At 58.7% G+C, this 18,669-nt stretch overlaps 1 protein-coding gene across 4 annotated transcripts in view; it reads left to right on the top strand.

Moving 5' to 3' along the window:
- The first annotated feature begins 1,915 nt into the window (after window positions 1-1,915).
- PDE4A (phosphodiesterase 4A) overlaps window positions 1,916-18,669 on the top strand; it is a 39,560-nt gene continuing 22,806 nt past the window's right edge. Inside the window, exons 1-2 of one of the 4 annotated variants that reach the window (XM_060145196.1) lie at window positions 1,916-2,056; window positions 2,846-3,045. In XM_060145196.1, coding sequence (XP_060001179.1) covers window positions 2,009-2,056; window positions 2,846-3,045 — 248 coding nt within the window. In that variant the 5' untranslated portion in view covers window positions 1,916-2,008. Of the gene's footprint in view, window positions 2,057-2,845; window positions 3,046-5,650; window positions 6,183-14,261; window positions 14,603-14,715; window positions 15,146-15,951; window positions 16,104-18,669 lie in introns of those variants that run through there. The other 3 variants (XM_060145198.1, XM_060145195.1, XM_060145197.1) reach the window with 3 other exon arrangements.

Here is an 18,669-nt window from a genome sequence, read left to right as displayed (position 1 = left end):
TGGCCCTTTCTCTGCCTGTCTGAGCATATGTGTCTGTCTGCGTACAGAGGAGAGGGTGCCTCTTTCTCTGTATGTCTAACTCATTCCTTCATTTATTCACTCAGCATTCATTGAGACTATGTGTGGGGGACCATGATGAATGGGTACCATTTCTTGCCCTCACAGAGCTCTAGTGGGGAATACAAGTAATTACAACCCCAGATGATGAGTGCTTTAATAGGGGCAGAACAAACAGCAGTGGGAGCCCAGAACATGGACTGGCTCTGTCCGGCTGAGAAGTGGAGGTGACCTTTAAGCTATCTTTACACATTCATTCATTTGTTCAACAATTGTCTGTCATAGACTTGCCTGGTGCTAAGCACTACGTGGGTGAGATGACGTTTACATTCACTTCTACTAGTTCATATTGAACTGAAGTGCTAGTTAGAGCTATATGACAAGAAAAAGAAATAAGAGCTAGTCCATAGGAGACCTAGGAACATTATTAATATGCTCTTGAGTCCTCAAAACAATAACTAGACATTTAACAAATAATTATTAAGAGCCTACGATGTTCCAGATTCAGTTCTAGGCACTGGGGATATATTAATAAAATAGATAAAATATTTTTGTCCTCCTGCAGCTGATATTCTAGTATGGGACAAGACAGACAATACAGGTAATAAGTAAATTACATAGTATGTTATGAGGTGATAAATGCTGTGAAAAAATAGAGCAGGATAAGGGAGTTTAAGAATCCTGAGGGGATAGCAACTTTAAACAGGGGTGGGGTGGAGAGAAACACCAGGAGAAATGCTGAAAAGGTGAGATGTGATTAAAGACCTGAAGGATGTGAGGGACCTGCTGATGTTTAAGGGGGAAAGTTCCAGGCAGGGGGAACAGAAAGTGCAAAAGCCCTGAGGCTAGAGTTTGCCTGGTGTGTCCAGAAACAGCCAAGAGGCCAGTGTAGATGGAGCAGAGTGAGCCTGGGGGAGGGTGGGAGGAGATGAGGACAGCAGGACTGTGTGAGCCTCTTGTTGAGGACTTTGACGTCTCCTCTGAGGGAGGTGAAAGCCATGGAGGGCTCTGAGCAGAAGAGGGACATGATCTGACTTGGGTTCTAACAGGCTCCCACAGGCTCAGATGGTAATAGCCTTTATTAAGCACTTACTGCGTGCCAGACGCAGTTCTTCGAGAATTCAATATGGTCTGATCTCATTTCATTCTCGTATAGACGCTGCAAGGATTATCATTCCATTTCACAGAGGTGAAACTGAGGCTTAGACAGTTTAAGTCACTGACCTACGGGCCACACAGCAATAATTTGCAGCGCCTGGGTTGACGGTGCAGCGAGCGAGCCAGCCTTCCCCTCCCGCAAGCTTTTAGATAGGGATTGCCGGCAGCAGAGCGCACTCATAATCGGGAGTTGCGTCTGTGTCCCTGTCTGTTTCTATTTCCACGCGTCCCTGTCTGTCTCTGCGCGCCTCTGCCTGCGCGTCCCCCATCTGTGCCCAAGCCGCCGTCTCGCTGCACCCGGCCCCCGCACATCGGAGCTATTTCGGGTTTAGGCATAAAAGCCCAACAGCTCGGAGAAGACGCTTCCTCCTGCCCCCGACTCGGACCACGCGCCACACGCGGCCGGCTCTGGGAGCTCCCTGTCTTCTCTGAGGGATCCCCAGGCTGGAGAAGCCCCCGCAAGAGGACAGGTGGGGGCTGGGGCGACCCGGGCCGGAGGCTCTCGGCCCCCCAGTGGCCAGTTCAGGCATTGACTCTGCTCAGAGCCCAGTCGAGCATCAGCTGTCGCTCTGGCAACAGACGGGCGACGTCACCGACAGGCAGTGCGTCAGCCACCTGCTGACGTCACGCCCCAGGAGAGGCAGTTGGCGAGGGGCGGGGGCGGTTTCCATGCTCAGCCGGCAGGGGGAGCCCCCGGGAGCTAATGGCGGATGCCTTCGGCCTGGTCCTGCAGGAGGCGCTGGCCGGGGCCGACATGGCCCCTGAAGCCCCCAAGGCGCGCTAGTCTGGCGGGATGAAGAGGAGTCGCAGTGTCCTGTCGGTGGCCCGGACCGGTGACGAGGTGCGAGGGGCGGGGCCCGGGCTGGGGGCGGGGCTTGGGCTGCGACGGGGGTTAGGGAGCCCTCTAGAGACCAAGACTGACTGCTCACTAAGCCTGGCTTCACTTCCCCCCAGGCAGCAAGGAGTCTTGTCCCCTTGTGCCTCAGTTTACTCCCTTGACTTCAATATTCTCTTGCTGCCCAAATTAAGGGCTCTCAGCCCAGGGATAGAAGGCAGGGTCTTCCAAGGGGCTTTCCAAATAGGGAGAGGATTGTAGGGTGGAGGGGAGGGTGCTGGGGGTGAGGCCTTGAGGGTCTCAGATATGAGGAGAGGGGGCCACAGACGTTTAGGCCAAGAGGGGGCTTCCTGGACGTGGAGGGTGGTGATGTGTTAGAGGGGTTTCACAGTGAAAGGCAGAGTACAGGCATGAGGGCCCAGAGCCCTGGCCATCCAGTGGTTAAGAATCCATGCTTCCACTGCAGGGAGCACGGGTTCGATCCCTGGTCAGGGAACTAAGATCCGGCATGCCGCGTGGTGTGCCCACACACACACACACACACACACAAAAGTGAGAGGAAAAAAGGGAGTCCCACAAAAATTATGGCTGAGAACGGGCACCCTTCAGATGTAAGAGCTGAGAAGGGACCCTCTGTGGGAGGGATTAGTGAGTGGCTAAGACGTGAGAGGGGCACAGTAGCCTATATCCCCATCGGCCACCATCTCAGATGGTTAGGGAGGGACGTTACTGCAGGGAGGGGCTCAGAGCTCCCTGACCAGGCTGCACCCCTACCCCGCCCTTGTCACACCTCAGAGGCCGCGAGATACCCCCGAGCCTGGCCGAGCCAACATGCTCGGGGCTGCCCTCCGACGCCCTCGCCGACGCCTCTCCATGGGCCCAGGCCTGGGCTGGGCTGAGCCTGAGCCCTTGGACACTGGGGTCCCTCTGCCACCACGGCCCACCACGCTGCCACTGCTGATCCCCCCGCGGATTTCCATCACCAAAGCTGACAGGTAGGCAGGAGGTGGACCAGGCTGGGAGGTGGGGTGGAGGAACAGGGCCACCTGGGCTAAGTCCAGCCACCAACCCTTTCCTGTGCTCTAGGCTCCTGGCTCCCTGTGTTTTGCAAAAGCAGCTGAAACTTCTCCTGGAGCCTGGTGGGTCAGGTTATGACATAACCCCGCCCCCGCAAGAGGTGCCTCTTGCAGCCTCTAGGAACCCCTTCTTCCATTTTGCAGCTGCCTGAGTCAGCAAGGGGCAGGATTTCGGAAAGAGTTTCAACCCTCCAGTCCCCAACGATGCTCCCATAATCAGAGAGCTGGGACAGGCTAGGGAGTGAGCCTCCCACCAATCCGCCGTGCACCTCTATTTCCCTTTCTGAGAGGATGCAGTTTCTTCAAGGCCTTAAAAGGAGATGGTGGGACCCTGGAGGAGGTCTGGACTGGCATCTTTCTTTCTCCTGAGCTCAGCTGCACACTGCACTTCCTTTGCTCTTTCTCATCTGGGGCCCTCGGAGAGCACTTCAACCCCCATCTTGGCCCAAGGATGAATTTGAAAGCCAGACAGCTGCCACTGTTCTCTGCAGCTTCTCTCAATCTCCCCACCCACCCCTTTGTCTACTCAGTCGGAGGGCTCCAGGGTCTCTGCTTGGGTCATGGTACAATGGTTCAATTCCAAATGGGGGAGGAAGTGACTGTCATTCCCCTCTCCAGTGGTCTAATGTACCCCCCCCCCAAAAAAAGAAAGGAAATTCCTCTAGCCTCTACCTAGTTCAGGCCACAGATCCAACTACCAGCTCTGGCCCACTGCCTTGGGCTTTCCTTTTTGTGCAGCCCCAGCTGTGACCTGACCCCACCCTCAACCCCACCCTGTGTTACCCCACCCAGAGCTTTGACAAGACTACAGCAACCCCCCCCCCCCGCCAAGAATTTGGTCCAGCCCAAGACCCTCAAGTGATCTGGGGAGGACTTCCAGCCCTTACCGATCCCCTAGAAGCCTTTTTGAGTATGCACTTGTGGGGAGGGTCCCTGAGAGAAGCTGGGGGACAGTTCTGGCCTCTGGGACATCCAGCCGCTGCTAATGGGAGGGCGTTTCTGGCTCTGCGTTCGCCCACGCCTGGAGCCCCCTCTGGCGGGGAGAAAAGAGGCTGTGAGGGTTGGAGACGGGCTTTGTTTTTTCTTTTTTTTTCCAATAAGAACAGTGTGGAGGGAGGGCGGTGGCAGACGGCAAGGCTTGCCCGGGGGGAGCCCTTGAGGGGGGGCGCGCGGGGGCGGGGCCTGGTTGCGCGTACTTGCACCCAAGCTGGTTAATCCGAGCGCGCAACGGCCGGGGGCGGGCCACTGGTGTGTGTGCTCTGCCCCCCGCCCGGCAGCCAACGACACCAGTGCTCGGCCTGGGTCGGGGCGGGGGAAAGGGAGGGCGCTCGGATTCCGCTAGCTCTCTGCTCGCTCGCGCTCAGCGCGGCGCTGGGGGAGGCGGGAGCGTGAGTCACGGCGACTCCCGATTTAGGTGCCGGAAGGGGGGCTCTGCCGGCGGGGGCAGCGGGGAGGAGGCGCGGCTGTTTACTCGCCTGAAAAGGGCACGGGGATGCGTCCCGCGGCTGCCCGGGACCTGCCTCAGTTTACCTGCTGCAGAAGCACTTTAGAAGGAGCAGCGATACACAGAGCGGTGGGCGGGCAGTCGGGGTATCAGAGCCGGGGTGTCCTCCTGGAGCCACACAGAAGGGACACACCCCAGTAACACCTCAGAGTGGCCCCAGGCCGGCCACACACACACACCAACACACATGGACTCCCTCAGACACCACAAACAACAGAGGCTGAATCGAGTGCACAGCTCCGCGAGCGCGGACCCACCACAGTACACACCCAATCGCGGGGGAACACAAGCACAGACCCCAGGCCACCAGAACAGACCCTGTGAGAGGCACACACCCTCCAAACAGGCAGCACACGTGCACACACTTCCTTCAGCCACAGACACGCAGATACACGCACAGCGAAATCCAGGTAAACAGGCAGACCGCAGCAGCCAACCACGTGCGCACACACACTTCTAGCAGACACCGAAAACACACATCCCTCGGAAGAGGCCACGTGCGCGCACATCCCGCCCCCGGACACACACCATCACCGTCCTCCGACCCACCAAAAGGAGATTCCCCGAACACCGTCGCCGCCCGCTGCAGGGACCGCATCCGTGTTACCGGGACCACTTCCCACAAGCTCCCCCTGGCCAGGGGTAGCGAAGAGGACAAGCCAGCACTGGGCTCCGCCCCCACCATGATGGACGGACTGACTGACACACCGGCAACCAGTCGGGTGTCTCCTTCACGAGCGGATTAACCGTTTAACTCCTTCGTGGCCGTGTGCGCCGCGGCTAAGGCAGGGCGCTCTGGAGAGAGCTGAGTTCCGGCGCCCCCTCCCCGCCGGGAGCGGGGCTCTGCGTGGGCGGGAAGGGCCCCTTCCTCGGGTGGCTGCCCCCCACTGGCCCGGACGGAGGAGGAGGGGGGCGGCGCTGACAGCCGCGGCGGGCGTGGGGCGGGGAGAGGCGGGACGGGGCGGGGGAGCCGGGGCTGCCTCAGAGCGGGACGCCGAGCGCGGAGAGCGCTGCCCCGCATCAAGCAGAGCGACAGGCGCTGACAGGAAGCCTCCGCGCCCGGCCCGGGGGCGATCGGCCCGTAGCGCCCCCGGGTCTCTCCCCGGGGCGCCATGGCCCCACCGAGGCCAGGAGCACTTGCGGGGCCCCGGGCGCGTCAGCTCGCGCGCAGCTGAACGGGGTGCAGCTTGGAGAGGCCGGGGCCCCCTGGTGTGCAGGTGGGGGCCGGGGCCATGGAGCCCCCGGCCGTCCCCTCAGAGAGGAGCCTATCTCTGTCTCTGCCAGGGCCCCGGGATGGCCAGGCCACCCTGAAGCCGCCCCCCCAGCACCTGTGGCGGCAGCCGCGGACCCCCATCCGTATCCAGCAGCGCGGCTACTCGGACAGCGCGGAGCGCGCCGAGCCCGAGCGGCCGGCACACCGGCCTATAGAGCGCGCCGACGCCGTGGACACCGGCGACCGGCCCGGCTTGCGCACGTCCCGCATGTCCTGGCCCTCGTCCTTTCACGGCACCGGCACCGGCAGCGGCAGCGCGGGCGGAGGCAGTTGCAGGCGGTAAGACTCCGCGGCGGACGCGCGCGGAGCGGATAGGCGCGCAGAGAGGACGCAACTCGCCCCGCTGACCGCGGAGGGGCGCTGTGATGCGGGTGGGATCAGTGTGACTGACGGGGCTGGGGGGAGGAGTTCTACTGCGGGGGCGTCTGGGACCTGACCCCCGGTGGTGCACTGTACCCAAGACTTCGTACTGAAGATGGAAGATGATCCTGAGATCGATTTATGGGGGCGCCATGCTGCGTGTGCTATTAACGGGGTCTTGGTTGAGGGTTGCAGCTTTAGGGGTCTGTAGCCTTCGTCGGTGACAGTGCAGGACAGTGACTAGGCTGGGTGCCACTTGACGGGGCTAGATTCGCTGTGTTTGGGGATGGCCTAGGGGTCAGTCTGTAGGGGGTGCCTGCTAGAACCACAATGCTTCCTGCAGGCTGGGGTGCTCCCAGGGTCCTTTTAGAGTGGGGGGACTGTATTGGGAGCGGGATTCATGGACTTGCCCTGCAGCTGGAGTCAGTAATCTAAAGGGGGACTCTTGGGGGAGCCCTGTGTTGGGGGCCTGTGTGCTATGTCAGAGCCCCCGCTCAGGGCAGGAGTGTTAGGGTTCAGTAGCTGCCCAGAGGGAGGGAACAGTGTTCAGGGGGTGCACAGTCCCACCACAGGGTGAGGGAGACCCTGGCTCCCTAGGTAACAGTGTTAGTGATGAAGTGGGAGTTGGGTACCCTCTCATTGACCTGAGTTTGCTCCAGCTGTGGGGGATGGCCAGCTGTGGCTACCTTGGCTGCATGCCCTGCCTGGCGTTCTGGGGTCCTATGACTGTGACAGCATAACTGTGTGTGTGTCCAGGATAGTATAGTTAGTGACGTGTTGACTGTGTGCTCCCAGGACAGTGATTGTGCCGGTGTGACTTGTGTGCTTCAGGGACATGGTGATTGTGACTGTACGACTGTGCTCCCAGGACTGTGACTAAGCGACTGTGTGCTTCTGGGACAGAGATTGTGACAGTGACATCGAGTGGTCCTGGGACACAGTGATTTTGCTGGGTGATTGAGTGCGCCCCCGGGGTGCTGTGACTGTGATGGGATGACTGTGTGTGCTACTGGAATACTATGATTGTGACAGCGTGGCTGTAAGTGCTCCCAGGACATTGTGATTGTGTCCCTGACTGTAGGATGTGGTGCTTGTCACAGAGTGACTCTGTGTGCTCCTAGGACAGTGATTGTGACAGTGACTCGGTGTGCTCCTAGGACAGTGATTGTGACAGCGTGTGTTTCTGGGATGCAGTGATGGTGGCATGTGATGTTATATTCCTGGGGACACTGTGATTGAGACACTGTGAAATGTTCTCTGCTGCTTGTGTGCCCCGTGTCTGAGAGCTGATGCTCTCACTTTCAGGGCGTGCACCCAACTCCCTGACATGCTGTCCTCTAACCACCTAGTGTTCCGATGGGGTCTGACTTTGTGTCCTGGTGACATGTGTGGCTGATGGCTTTGAGTGCTTCGCCTGACTCCCATGGGTGCCCCTCTACTTGGAACACCCCTGGGACCGTCAGATTCAGGCCTCTCCTGGAGTTCCTGAGGGAGGCCCTTCTAGGCTGGGACCCTCCTATTTTAGCTCTCTCTGGGGATCTCCAGCAGACACCACAGCCTCCAGGTCGCCCACCCACCTCCATTCGGGGCACTCCAGCACCCCTGCCCACCCCCAGGAAGCAAATGTCACGGATCCAGCACTCACAGCCTGCTGTTTCCCACAGGGAACTGGAGAGAGGCTGAGGGAAAACAAAGCTGGAATCAACAGGAAATGCCAAGACCAGGGGCAGCGCGCCAAACTGGTACAGGTCACTGTCCTGAGAGACCCGAGGGGCGGCGGAGTCCAATAGGAACTGGACATTAGTCCCTTTTTAGGCCCCAGGGACTCCCCCTACCCTGGTCTCTGTGATGTTGACTCTCTGGGGACAGTGGCTGAGTGACAATCATCGTCATTATTTTAGTGAGATCCGTCTCATCATGGCTCACTCTTGGGCTCCATGCCGGGGACTTTTCCACACGTCTTCATCCCTAGTGACCTGTGAGGTAAACTGAGGCCCAGAGGGGCAAAGCCCCTTCTCCTGTTTTTGGCTGCGCCACATGGCATGCAGGATCTTAGTTCCCCTTAACCAGGGATTGAACCGCGCTCCCTGCAGTGTAAGTGTGGAGTCTTAACCACCGGACTGCCAGTGAAGTCCCGCCTTCTCCTTCTTACCCAAGTTCACACAACCAGGAAATGGCAGAGCTGAGATTCCAACATAGGTCCCATCTGATGCCTGTGTGTCCTGGCACAAGTGTCTTGCCCTCTCTGAGCCCCAGTTTTCCCATCGGTAAAGTGAGGCTGTTGTTGTCACTGCCCTGTGGGGATCATTTCGAGAGTTCTGTGAGATTGAGGATGTGTGTAAAGGACTTCACACAGCGAGTGCTTGGTAGTCACTCAGGGACCCGAATTTGGGAGAGGAGGTGGGCCCTCCGTAGACCCTGCTCCTGTAGGGTGGGAAGGGAAAACAGGAACCTCAACCACATCCCCGCAGGGGCTCAGGTTTCTGTTTCACTGTGGGCCTGCATAGCCTCCAGTGGCTGTGGCCGGAGGGAGGGCACTGGTGCCAGCATCCTCCCCCCACCCCCAGGCAGAAGGAGGAAGGAGAAACTGAAAGGCCTCTCATGGGAACTCACTCCTTAGGAATGAGCATTCTGCCAGCCCAGTCCTCCAGAAAGGGTGCACACACAGGGGGCTCCAGTGCTATCCGCGTTAGAGTTCATGCAGCCACCAGAAAGGGGATCCAGAGAGCCCTCCAGACTTGAATCACAGGAACCTCCAAAGAGAGGGCACTGCCCCCCCCCCACGCCTGAGATGGCATCTGAACCCCCCTCCAGACCTGGGGATGTAAGAGCCTGCGCTCCCGGCTCCCTGTGGGGCTGAGTCACGGCACCGCCACGATCTGTCAAAAGGCAGATGGAGCTGGAGGAAGAGAAGAACTCTGGTGGTGAGGTGGAGAGACTTGCCTGAACTGGGGGGCGAGGCCAACGTACCGACCCCTTTTGAACCCCCAGACTCTCCCCACCGAGGGAGGCTCTGCCTGGCCCCAGGAGGAGGTGGATACAGCCGGACTGGGGTCTCTCTCTGACCCGTGGTCTCCACTGGGGTCTTCGCCTCCCCCAGTCCCTGGCGCTCCCACATCCCTGCGTGTGTATCGGGAGTAGGTCTCTCCTCGCGCCCCTCCCTCCGCACGCCCTCTGCTGGGTGACAAGAAAGGCACAGGCTGAGTGTGCGCTCAGAGTCCGGACCTGCCTCCGGAACTCTCGTCCCCGAGCAAAGTCGCCGCCGCCGTCACTGCCGCGGCGCCCCGTATTATTACTTCATGTTTATTGAGCGTCGCGGACAGCGGGCGCCAGGCCGGCCGACCGCAGGCTGCGGGTGAGGTCCTCGCCCACCCGGGGTTGGTACCAGGCCGCTACCTCCATCCTCCACCTTCAGCCGAGCGTGGTGGAGACGGCCGCCAGGCGGATGGAGAGGAACTTGGCGGAAAAGTTGAGGACGCGGAGTTCCCGTCTCGCCTCCGCGCGCACTTGCCCAAGCCAATGCCCATGCCAGGGCCTCCCAACACCAACCTGCGTTTTAACTCCCGGCATCTTTGGCTTTCCATTCCTGCCGAGGAAACCGAGACACAAGTGATTTCCCTAAGGGCACACAGCGAGGAAGGAAGGGCAGAATTATTGTTAAAAACCAGGTCTCCTCGACTCCAGACCAGTGGGTGAGATTCAGATTGTAGCCCTGTCCGCTGACTCGCTGTGTGACCTGGGGCCAGCATCATGCCTCTCTGGGCCTCAGTTTCCTGATCAGTAAAGCCGGGCTGAATAAGATCTGCCCACCCCCGGGGCTGCGGTAAGGCTGAGATAGCCGACATTGGGGCTGGGCAGCGAGAAGCTGTTGTTTTGAGAACTGCACTTCCTCAAAATGCACTTCCTCAGCAGAGCGAAAGGGGGCGTCCCCCAAACCACAAACCCGGGTTCTGGCTGCCAGGGTGCCCTGTCTTTCAGCAGTAACAGATGGACTGCAAGCTCCTCTGAGTTGCAGGAAACTAGGGCTTTGGGCCTGGGAGAACTGCAGATCGGCAGGGTGAGGGCAGAGTTTTGGGGGGCATCTGAGCCCACTGTTTTCACTCCTGAGTAAGAGCCCAAATCCAGCCTTTGCCCTTGACTTGCTGTGTGACCTTGGAAAAGGAATTCACCTGTCTGAGCCTCAGTTTCCTCATCTGCAACAGGGCCATTCATTCCAAAAACGTTGATTGAGTGGGACTTCCCTGGCAGTCCAGTGGTTAAGACTCGGCGTTTCCACTGCAGGGGGCGTGGGTTCGATCCCTGGTCGGGGAACTAAGATCCTGCATGCCCTACATCGCGGCCAAAAAAAATCCAGAAATAAAAAACAAAACAAAAAACATTGATTGAACATCTTCGAACTGTGGTGAAGACTGAAATGGACCCAGTTCCCGCCATCCTGGAGTTCTCAGACTAGTGAGTGAGGAAGAAATAAGGAAAGGCATTCAATAATTCTAGATGGTGACGCATGGGATGTGAAGAAAAGAGGGACCTTGAGGTCAGGGAATGCCTCTCTGAGGAGGTGACATTTGAGGAGAGACCTAAATGAAGTGAGAGAAGATGCTATGTGGGTGTCTGAAGGATGAGGTTGACAAGCAGAGGGAATAGCAAGTGCAGAGGTTCTGAGGTGGGAACCTGTCTCATGTGTTGGAGGAAAAGCAGGGAGGCAAGTGTGACTGGGACAGAGTGAGCAAGGGGTGTTGGAAGGAAATGGGGCATGGAGGTGATGGGGCAGCTCATGTAGGGCCTTGTAGATCATGGTCAGGGCTGGCTTTAGACCTCAGTTTATATCTGACTTCAGGGGGCCAGAAGGAAACTGAACCGTGAAGGCCCTTTGGGCCAGAATTCCAGTCTCTGAAGTCAGACAACTCAACTCGTAATCGAGATAATTCCCTGGTGGTCCAGTGGTTAGGACTCGGCGCTCTCACTGCCAGGGTTCAATCCCTGGTTGGGGAATTAAGATCCTGCAAGCCACGTGTCACGGAAAAATAATAATAATAATAATAATCAACTCATAATCGAGCTGTGCTCCTTCCAGACTGAGTGACCCTGACCAAGTCACTTCCCTCTCTGGACCTCAGCTTCCCCATCTCTGAAATGAGTCTAGTATGAACCCTATTCCCAAAGTCTGATGTGAGGAATCAACAAAACAATGCAGGGAACCCTGAGGGCAGGTAAATACAAATGCCCTTCCTTTCTGTTTGTACCTAGACTGAGGGGTACCGGTGGCCAGGGCATGGGTCTTAGTGGGTTTAGAGCAACAGTTCTCAACCAGGGGCAATTCTGCCCCCCAGGGAACATGTGGCAATGGCTGGAGACATTTTAGTCATCGTGACTGAGGGGGTGCTACTGGCATCTAGTGGGGAGGAGCCAGGGATTCTGCCACTGCTACTGTCTCACAGGACTGCCCCCCAGGACAAAGGATCATATGGTGCTAAATGTCAATGGTGCCAAGGTTGGAAAGCCCTGCATTCCCAACAAGGCGACATCACCTCCAACGGGGTGAAATTTGGTTCTTGGGATGGAGGTTTTAAAAAAAATGCTTACTTTTATGTATAAAGCCCAGATAAACACCCAGTACATAAATGGATATACAGCATATCTATGGCATTAACATTTCATGAAGGAGGCACCTTGGGGGTGGGTGGGGAAGGGAGCGTCTAAAAAGGCACTGGGAGGGGGGGATTATCGTGAAATAAAAGGAGACAACCACTGGTCTGGAGCCTGGCTCAGCCACTCATTGGCTCTGTGACCTTGAGCAGATTGTTTCTCTCCAAGACTCAGTTTTCCCATCTGTAAAATGGGACAATAATGTCACTTGATGGGCATTTTGTGAGAATTAAATGAGATCATAGCTAGAGGCGGTAAATGCACAGGAAGCATTCTGAAGGTTAGCTGCTATGTCATCTTTTTATCATCATCAACCATCATCTGTATCCTCTGTCTAGTGCATGGCTTGCACATTATAAGCTCTCCATAAATGTTTTGTCCAGTAATAATAATCGTAACTAGATAGTTGTTTGAGGCATGAGTCCACCATCTTCTCCGTCTGCTGGCTTTCCGAATAAAGTCACTCTTCCTTGCCCCAATAACTTAGCACTCAATTTATTGGCCTGTCGTGTGGCAAGCAGTACAAGCTTGGACTTGGTAACACATTTTGGTGCAGCCAGCCAGGATCCTTGCTGCTGTGGTTGGGGAATTTTCAGGTAAGGCCCTAGCAGCTGCTAGGACCACTTGTCCTGAGAATTAGTCCTAACATTCAGTGAAAAGTGTACAGACACTTTTCTGAGCCTTTTATGTGTCCATCCATGAGGTCTGTAGTGTTACTTTACCCATTTTACAGGTAGGAAAACGGAGGCTCAGTGAAATGAAGTGACTGGGTCAAGGTCAAATGAATAAGAAGCGCCGGAGGCCGGACTCAAGCCTAGGTCATCCAACTCTGGGCCCCTTGACATGGGAGCCAACAGGTAGAGAGGGAAAGATATTCACAGAGGCAATTTAGATTTAAAGTAGAGATGTGCCCCATTTTCTTATTTTAAACAAGTTTCTCCCCCTTCCCGAACCCCAGAGAGCTGTAGACAGGAGGGATAGGCTCTGGAATCATAACTAGCTAGCTGGCTTTATTCAAGGATCTTCATCTCTCTGAGTCTCAGTTTCCCCATCTGTGAGAGGGGATAATATGCCCCCCACAGAGTCACAGTGGCTGGGCATGCAGAGTCCCCACCACTGGACCCCACAGAAGTCAGTGCTGAGGGGAGGTTGGGTTCCTGGAGCCACCTCCTGAGCTGTGGGGCCCCCAATTCTAAGAGGTGCCTCAGAGGTGCTAAGTAGTAGGAGGACTGGGGGGATTCTTAGGAGTGTCTAGGGGGCTGTGAGCACACTCCAGGCTTCTAGGGGTGTCTAAGACTTATAAGGCATGTCTCAGAGCCTGTGGGGGGGCATTCTGGGGGTGCCCCAAGGATCGTGAGTACATCTTGGATTCTGGGGGTAGCCTAGGGTGGTAGGCCTGTCTTAGGAGCTGTGGAGGAATCTAGTTGTGCCCCTGGGATCTATGGGGGGCACCTCAGGATTTTGGTGGCATCCCCATGGTTATGGGAATGTCCCCTGAGTCCTAAGGCACCCCTGAGGTAATGCTGGGTTCTCTGCACTTCTGGGGGCGTCTCAGGAATGCTGTGGAACTACTAGGGGAGGGGATCTGAGGGATTGTGGAAGCCTTCCTGAGGCCTCTAAGGGACCCTAGGATTTGGGGGGGCCCTCACGGAGATCTTTGGGAATGCTCTGTGGCTGTGGGGGGTTCTTGGGGTGTTTGGAGGGTCTCCGCATGACTCAGAGATGGTGGGACTGCCCCAGGGGATTTGGGGGACATCTGAGGAAACATAGTGGTTGTCCTGGGATCTGAAGGGGTTTCTCGTGGACTCTCAGAGGACCTCTGGCATTTGTGGGTGCATCCTGGGATTGTTGGGGTGCCCCTGGAGTCTGTGGGCATGTTTCAGTAACAATGAGGGGACATCTGGGGAGCTGTGAGAGTGTCCGGTGACTATGGGAGCCTCTCAGAACACCTTTGGGTTTTGTGGGGGAACCCATGGATTTGGGGGGTACTTCTGGGTTGTGTGAGGACAGCTCAGGGATAGTAGGGGCACTCCTTAGGATTGTGGAGATCTAAGTCTGAGGGACTCTGGGGATGACCCTGAGGTCTGTAGTACCTCTCAACATCGTGGAGGCTGTGTGTGTGTGAGAGCACCCCAGAGATCTGGGGGCATTCCAGGTGTTTGTAGAGATGCTTCCGGCGATTGTGAGGACGGCAGAGGGACTGCGGGGGGCCCCTGGCGTCTGTGGGGTGTCCCCACCGCGGCGCGTGGGGGCTTCTGGCCCGCCCCGCCCCAGGGGCGGCCCCAGCGCGTAGCCGGAAGGGCCGAGGCGGCCGGGAGGGGTGGGGCCCGTGGGCCCGCGGGTAGGGCGGCCGGCCTGTGCGGGCCGCGCGGGGCGGGCGGCGCTGTTCCCCAGCGCCCGCCGAGGCTGGGCCGCCCTGCGGCCCCCCGACCCGCGCCCCGCGCCGAAGTCATGGCGCGGCCGCGCGGCCTGGGCCGCATACCCGAACTGCAGCTGGAGGCCTTCCCGGCGGCGGCAGCGGCGGCCACCGAGGACGAGGCGTTCCTGCCCGAGCCCCCGGCCCCGCGCGCGCCCCGCCGCCCACGTTCGCCACCTTCCTCGCCTGTCTTCTTTGCCAGCCCGTCCCCAACTTTCCGCAGGCGCCTTCGGCTTCTCCGCGGCTTTCAGGATTTCGGTCGCCAGGCGTGGGCCGGGTAAGTACGCGCTGGTGGCTGTGGGTTCGAGTCCCCCCTGGCCATCAGGCGCGCGCCAGGGTCTGGGGTTCGTAGCTGGCTCTGTCAGCCTCACTTTTTTTCTTCCGTCACAGGGCAGCGATAAAAATCAAGTCTGCTCGCCAGGGTTGCTGTGGAGACATCTGATAAGGCATGCAGTAGGCGCTCAATAAACGCTATGTTCCTCCCACTTCCTGTGCAGACCTGAAGCTGCGGTCAGGCTTTGGGGGAGTGAAGCCAACCTGCCATCCAGGGTGATGTGGGGACATGTGTTCAGTTGTGTTATCCTTAGTCCACAGGCCTGTGAAATGGGGCCAGCGCTGCCCTCTGGGGGTTGCCTTGCCAGGAGGCACTGGAATATTACCGCGTGCACCGAGCAAGGAGGGCAAATGGAAGTTCCCTTCCTGGCCAGACCCGGGGTGGGCCGCGGCGGCGGGCAGCTTGGGGGTGAGGAGCCTGGAGGCCACATCCGGTCTGGCTTTCCAGTGTCCGTTTTTCTTGGAAACGGAGGTTGGCGGCCCGGAGGTAGGCACGGGCTGGCTTCGGGGACTTCTCCGGAGCCCGGAGAGGTCCTCTGGTTGCCCTTCTCCTCGATACTCTCCGCGTGCACTTGTTTAGAACCTGAGTCCGGAGACACAGGCTGAGAGAGGGCGCTGCAGGGACAGTACGCGGGCCCGCGTCCGGATTTGGGGACGAGATCGGGGCGGGAAGAGATAAGGAGGAGGGGTCGAGCCCCCTGGGAGGCCCGCGTGGGGTCGGGAAGAGTGTGTGTGTGGGGAAATCAGTGCCTGTCTCCGGTTTCTCTCGGTGTCGCTGTCTTCACCTCTGCCTCTCCTGTCTCTGTTATGCCGCCCCTACGCCCCCAACTCCACCTCCCCCGCATCCATCATCCCTCCCCCGGGTTTTTGTCACCGGACCCCGCACTGCGCCCGCTGGCAAGTCGTTCCCCCACGCAGGACGCACGGCGTTCGGAGACCTCCAGGGGGCCCAGCTCGACGTCAGGGAAGGGGTGGAAAAGGCGGGGCCAGGGGAGGGCTCGGAACCCGGGAAACCGGAGCCCGGGGCACCCTCCGAGGCCCGGGGGAAGGGAGGCAGGCGGGAAGTATGCGTAGAGTTCCGCAGGGCCCCCGCAGGAGGAGGCAGGCGCGGAGCCCGCCCAGGCGCTGCGGAAGGGGGTGGGGGGGTGCCCGAACGCCCGGGGCCGTCCCTGGGGGCGGGGGGTCACCGGGAGGGCGGGTGTGGAGGCGGCGCCGGCGGCGGCTGCAGACACCTAGGGCCTGGAGAGCAGTGCGCGCTGCACCACCGTGCAGCCGTCCCCATGCGCGCCCCGACGGTGCTTGGCACTCATGCGCTCCAGTGCAGCACCCCGGGCCCGACCCCGGCCCCCTGCCCTGGTACTGCCCCCCGCGGGCCCTGAGTCCCTGGCCCACTTCTCCTTCAGCGACGAGGACACCTGTTGGTACCCTCCAGGCAGATTTGTCAGGTGGGTGGCCCCCGGCCAGTCCCCTCCTTTGCCACCGGAGGGCTCTGGCTGCTCTGTGTGTGTGTGTGTGTGTGTGTGTGTGTGTGTGTGTGTGTGTGTGTGTGTGTGTGTGTGTGTGTGTGTGTGTGTGTGTGTGTGTGTGTGTGTGTAGGGTGGGGGAGCAGTCTGCCTTGGGGGGAGTCCCCAAAGTGGTTTACAGGGTCTGTCTGGTATGGAGCCTCACCCCCTTCCCGGGCCCTAAACTGTCTGGATGCTGCTGAGGGCTTCCTGCAGGTGGTGCCCCCCAGAATGGGTGCTGGGTCCTGCCCCCTTCCTGCTTACCCAAGATGGGATCCCTTAACCCTCTTTGTGCCCCAAATCTGGGCTTCTGGCATTCACCGTAGCAGCAAATATGGGTGTCCTGCATCACCCAGGCTCCACTCCCGGGCTACTGGCCTCAAGCCACGTCCCTCCGGCCCTGCTCTGCTCAGTGCCTCCAGCCTTACCCTCCCTTCTTCCTTGCTGGGGCTGCCAGGATGAAAACCAAGCTGGGGTGGGGGTGGGGAGGAGGTTCCTGCTGGAACTCCTGGGGGGTATTTAGAATCAGCTGGACAGCGTTGAGGCAGAGAAGTGGTCTTTAGGTTCTCAGGGTGCTCCAGCCTTGTACCTGCTCCCCTGCACCAACCGCTTCAGACACCCAGACATGCACATGCTCTCCCACATGGATACACGCACTCCACATATGCAGCTACACAGGACACAAACACAGACACACCCACACACAGGGTAATCGAGATCACCTGGTGTGTACTGTGCTAGGCATGGGTCTTCTGGCTGACGGGGTCAAAAAGAGAACCCCACAGGTGACCCATGGCCATGGTGACAAACACCACAGAAACCCTGGTCTCACACAGCCTCGCATACACTGCGCTGACCCCAGGTACACACTGTCACTGCAACGCACACCCAGGCCCGATTCCCACCTGCACATGGCCACACACAGGAGCTTTCAACCTCATACCCACTGAGGAGTCAGGGCCCATGTGCAGCACACAGGTACCCTCTCCCAAGGTCAGACAGACCACAGACACAGACATAGATACACAGGCACCACCAACACCCAGACCCCGCTCACACACACACACGTACAAATCCACACTATATGCACACAGGGGCTCCTGAGCGTGCACACACACCCCGACTCACACACACACAGACCCTCCTTGCACAACCAGCCCCACAAACTGCCGTGTCACCTGGCACCATGCGCCCTCCTGGCAGACACACACCAGCGCCCGCCCCCAACCTCCGTGTGACCTTCACAAAGCAAATGCCAGGCCTTTCCATGAAGCCTGCTTGGCACCTCCTACAAGGCAGTCAGGTGGAGTGGGGCAGGGAGCCCAGGCAGATGCCAGGCCTGCCTGGGGGAGACGGACACCCAGTGATTTACTGGGCAGCCTTGTAGCCCGGCTGCCCTGGTTCAAATCCTGGCTTTACCACTAGCCAAGTTACTTACTCATCCTGTTTGTGCCTCAGTTTCTTTCTCTGGAAAATGGGGCATTAGTACACATCCAGGCATAGCAGAGTGCCTAGCATGTGACATTCAGTAGCAGCTGGCTACTTTCATTGTCATGATCTTTACCAACTGGGATGTGTCCCCTTTCCTGGCCACCCCCACTCCCCTGCTTGTTTCTTTCCCATCGGCCCCTGCAGCAGAACTCCCTGAAGCCTGGATCTGCCCCTAGGCTGCACAGTCCTGCAGAGGCCCAATCTGATGCTCTGGGAGCCCAGGTGGGCAGGCCTCGGGGCCCCAGAGGGGTGGAGGCAGGTAGCAGCTTCAACTGAGAATGCCATCAAGTGGTCAGCCTGTCCAAAGGGGAGCCTTGGGCAAGTCGTTTCCTTTGTGATGAAGTGTCTGGGTGTGTGGCTGTGATGTCAGGGCCTGTTGGCTGCCCTTGACTCCGACTTGTGGCTTCAGGTCCCACTGGGACAGTGCTGGAATAGCCTCCAGCCAGACTTTGGCCACGCTGAGCAGTGGCAGGTCAGGGAGGGGTGAGTTCCCACAGCTCTGGGGTTTGGTTCTGAGGGGTAGCTGAGACCCCACCCCCACCCACCCCCACACACACACATACACAAACACACACACTCAGGCTGCAGTTCAACAGGCCCGATTCTCCTCTGCCCTTCCACAGCCCAGGGGACATTCGCTCCTGGAAGCACAAACAGCAGGGCCCCAGGGAGCCTCCTCTTCCCATCCCGGCCTCTGGGCTCCTGCTTATGTGAGCTGAGTCCCCTGGGGCTGCAGGATCTGCCCGCAAGGCTAGTCGGGCGCCCTCTGGACTTGGGTCTCACCTTCCCCCAACGAACTGTGGCTTCAGGTCCTGGGGCGGGGTTGAGGTCCTCAGTATGGAACTATGTTCCTCTCCCCTCCACAGGGGCACTCAGCAGAGCCAAAACGCCCAGGCTGGGCCTTGGGAGACAGGACATGGTTCGCAGGCAGCAAGGCCACCAACCCCTCGCTGCCTCTCTGCACCACCGCCTCCTCGTTGACCCAGGACGTTAACAGAACCCAACTCACAGAGTTAGT

The sequence above is a fragment of the Lagenorhynchus albirostris genome, chromosome 3 (genome assembly GCF_949774975.1).
Source record: "Lagenorhynchus albirostris chromosome 3, mLagAlb1.1, whole genome shotgun sequence".
Classification (NCBI taxonomy): domain Eukaryota; kingdom Metazoa; phylum Chordata; class Mammalia; order Artiodactyla; family Delphinidae; genus Lagenorhynchus; species Lagenorhynchus albirostris.
Note: the sequence above shows the minus strand (reverse complement) of the source record. Positions and strands in the feature narration are given on the sequence as shown.